This window comes from Sciurus carolinensis, chromosome 3, assembly GCF_902686445.1.
Source record: "Sciurus carolinensis chromosome 3, mSciCar1.2, whole genome shotgun sequence".
Taxonomy (NCBI): domain Eukaryota; kingdom Metazoa; phylum Chordata; class Mammalia; order Rodentia; family Sciuridae; genus Sciurus; species Sciurus carolinensis.
The window spans coordinates 58,103,537-58,106,609 of NC_062215.1; the positions used below are offsets into that span (position 1 = coordinate 58,103,537).

Genomic DNA, 3,073 nt, shown 5'->3' on the forward strand with positions numbered 1-3,073 from the left:
TCTTTAAAGGTGAAGAAATGAATGTCTCAGCCTGAAATGCAGCCTATAAGGATTAATGGGATACTGACCACATCAGGCAACATGCAGGGTGCTGCCCTGCTGCAGTCATGAGGCAGACATGATTTTTACTTCATGGAGTTCATAATCAATGGGAAGTTAGCCATTAACCAGTGACCAGAACACTGAATTCCTGGAGATGAGTCCAGGATGCTGTGAAAACTGTAGCATGATAAAAGAAAGGTGTAGTTTAGCAAGTTGCAAAGGTTGATTGGGGTCCAGGTATAAGGGTTAAGGAGAGAGCTAACAAAGAGACAAGAACAGAAGATGGGGAAGAGCAAGAAGTGGCTCCCGTGGGAAAGCCAGTCCAGTTTATTATCTATTCTAGGGTCATAATCAAGTTACACTAGGTTACATAGTACAGTTAGCATTGCGAATGTGCAGATCACATAACTTGTTTGGTTCTCAGAGTCCACTAGTACCAAAGGTTATTATGAAAAAATAATGTCTCCAGGCCTCAAGGACAGAGGAGTTGCAGAGCATCTCTAAGCCATTCAAACAGGGCACCTATTGTGTTCTGAGGAGTTTTCTCAACTCAAGGACTGTTGTTCCCCTGTACATTGACTGACCTGAAATCCCCTATAGCAGATGCAATGTAATATCCCTGAAAGATGAGGGGGTAGGCCAGGTAAAGAGGGAGCCAAGGAAAGAAGGTGTGAGTCAGGAGAAACAGCAAGTGTGAAATGCTTGAGATTAGAAATGTAGGCTTTTGTCCAGCACTGCAGACAGGGGAATACAAGGGCAATGTGCAGCCATAAGAGGCTGTGGATGTGGGAAAGAATCAGGTAATGAAGTGCTATTTGTGCTCCTGAAGAAAACTTTGCCTTTTTCATGAGAGCACTGAGAATCTATCAGTGTATTTAATCAGGAGAGAGAGTTGACAAGAATTTCATTTTATAATGTCACAGTGCAGAAAAAAGTAGTTGGAGGAGAAGATATTGAATCTGAGAAGCAGGTAGATAAATTTAGAGACTGTATGCTTAGTTCAAGTGATATAGGAGGTCAGCTTGTCTAAGGTAGTGATATTTTGGATAAAGAGTAGATGAATAAGAGATTGAAGTGCAGACTCTGAAGGACTTACTGGATTGGCTATGGAGAATGAGAGAAATGAATGAATGAAATAAAATTCTCAGGGTTCTGTGTTTGAGCATGGACCTTTTCCTTTATGTGAGATACAGGAGGACACAGTTGGGAAAGGATTAGGCAGAGATCATAAATTTATTTTGGGATCTGTTTTGCTTACTGTGCCTATGGTACATTCAAGGGAAGATAAACATTATGCCTGTCTTAAAGTAGAGTTCCCTATGATAGAAATATATCAGCACCTGAGTTTTAAATGATATTTGAGGCCTTGAAGTACATGGTATTTTATTGGGGATATATGTTGAATAAGAAGGGTGCAAATTTAGAAAAGTTCCTGAAGAACATTCTCAAGTCAGAAACTGAAGAAGCAGAACACAATTATAATCACTGAGGGTTATAGGTCTAGTGTAAAAGCATAAAAATCAATGTATTTTCTGTCAAAGAAACAAATAGATAAGAAAGTTTACAAAAGAATAGAATACTGTACCATTTTAAAAAGAAGCAAAGAAAATAATTCATGTCTTATTTTTAAGAGTCAAATTATGTGTCAAATTAAGAGTCAAATTAAGAGTCAAATTATTATTGTGATATTAGATCATAATTATTGCAAAGAGAATTAAAAAAAAGATTTTTTGATAAACCTCTAACAGAATAGGTCATGTGTCATAGACACATGCATATTTATTTGAGTTCCTAATAGACTGTATTATTTTCTCTTTAAGAACCTGGAGAGAAAACATGACAGGAAGGAACCAGTCTACCATCTCAGAGTTTCTCCTTCTGGGTCTGCCCATCCCATCAGAGCACCAGAACCTGTTCTATGCCCTGTTCTTAGCCATGTATCTTACCACCATCCTGGGGAACATCCTCATCATCATTGTCATTTGCCTGGACTCCCATCTGCACACACCCATGTATTTGTTTCTTAGCAACTTGTCTTTCTCTGACCTCTGCTTTTCCTCTGTGACCATTCCTAAACTGTTGCAGAACATGCAGAGTAAAGTTCCATCCATCCCCTATGCAGGCTGCCTGACCCAAATGTACTTCTTCCTGTTTTTTGGAGATCTGGAGAGCTTCCTTCTAGTGGCCATGGCCTATGACCGCTATGTGGCTATCTGCTTCCCCCTGCACTATCCCACCATCATGAGCCCCAAGCTCTGTCTCTCCCTGGTGGTGCTGTGCTGGGTGCTGACCACATTCCATGCCCTGTTGCACACCCTGCTCATGGCAAGACTGTCATTTTGTGTGGACAATGTGATCCCCCACTTTTTCTGTGACATGTCTGCTCTGCTGAAGCTGGCCTGCTCCAACACTCATGTCAATGAGCTGGTGATATTTATCATGGGAGGACTCGTTGTTATCATCCCATTCCTACTCATTATTGTGTCCTATGCACGAATATTCTCCTCTATCCTCAAAGTTCCTTCTTCTCATGGTATTCACAAAGCCTTGTCCACCTGTGGCTCCCACATTTCTGTGGTGTCACTGTTCTATGGGGCAATTATTGGTCTCTATTTATGTCCATCCACTAATAATTCTACTGTGAAAGAGACCATCATGGCTCTGATGTACACGGTAGTGACTCCCATGCTGAACCCTTTCATCTACAGCCTGAGGAACAGAGACATGAAGAGAGTCCTTTGTAGGAAGAAAATTCCCTTGTGTTTTTGATGGAAGTACTTGTGATTTTTATATCATTTTATTCAGTGAATGTACTGATATTTATATTGAAATATTATTCCAGATGTTTTTCCTCATCCATGGGGACCTTTGTTGATGCAGTGCACTACACATTAATTCAATATGTAAAATAGAGGAAGCTTATATGAGTAGTTCACCTAGAGAAGGGGGTCTTAGTGTCCTGGATTTCCCTCCCTTTGTCTTTCTCATGTGATCCTTGAACAGCCTAGTGTAAGAATTACTGTTTTGTGTA

The 3,073-nt window shown here is 40.4% G+C and overlaps 1 protein-coding gene across 1 annotated transcript; it reads left to right on the plus strand.

Annotated features, from left to right (window-relative positions):
* The first annotated feature begins 1,878 nt into the window (after positions 1 to 1,878).
* Positions 1,879 to 2,811, plus strand: LOC124980013 (olfactory receptor 1468). Its single transcript, XM_047545088.1, has one exon. It carries the CDS (start codon positions 1,879 to 1,881, stop codon positions 2,809 to 2,811), a length of 933 nt encoding a protein of 310 aa, XP_047401044.1.
* Positions 2,812 to 3,073: the final 262 nt, after the last annotated feature.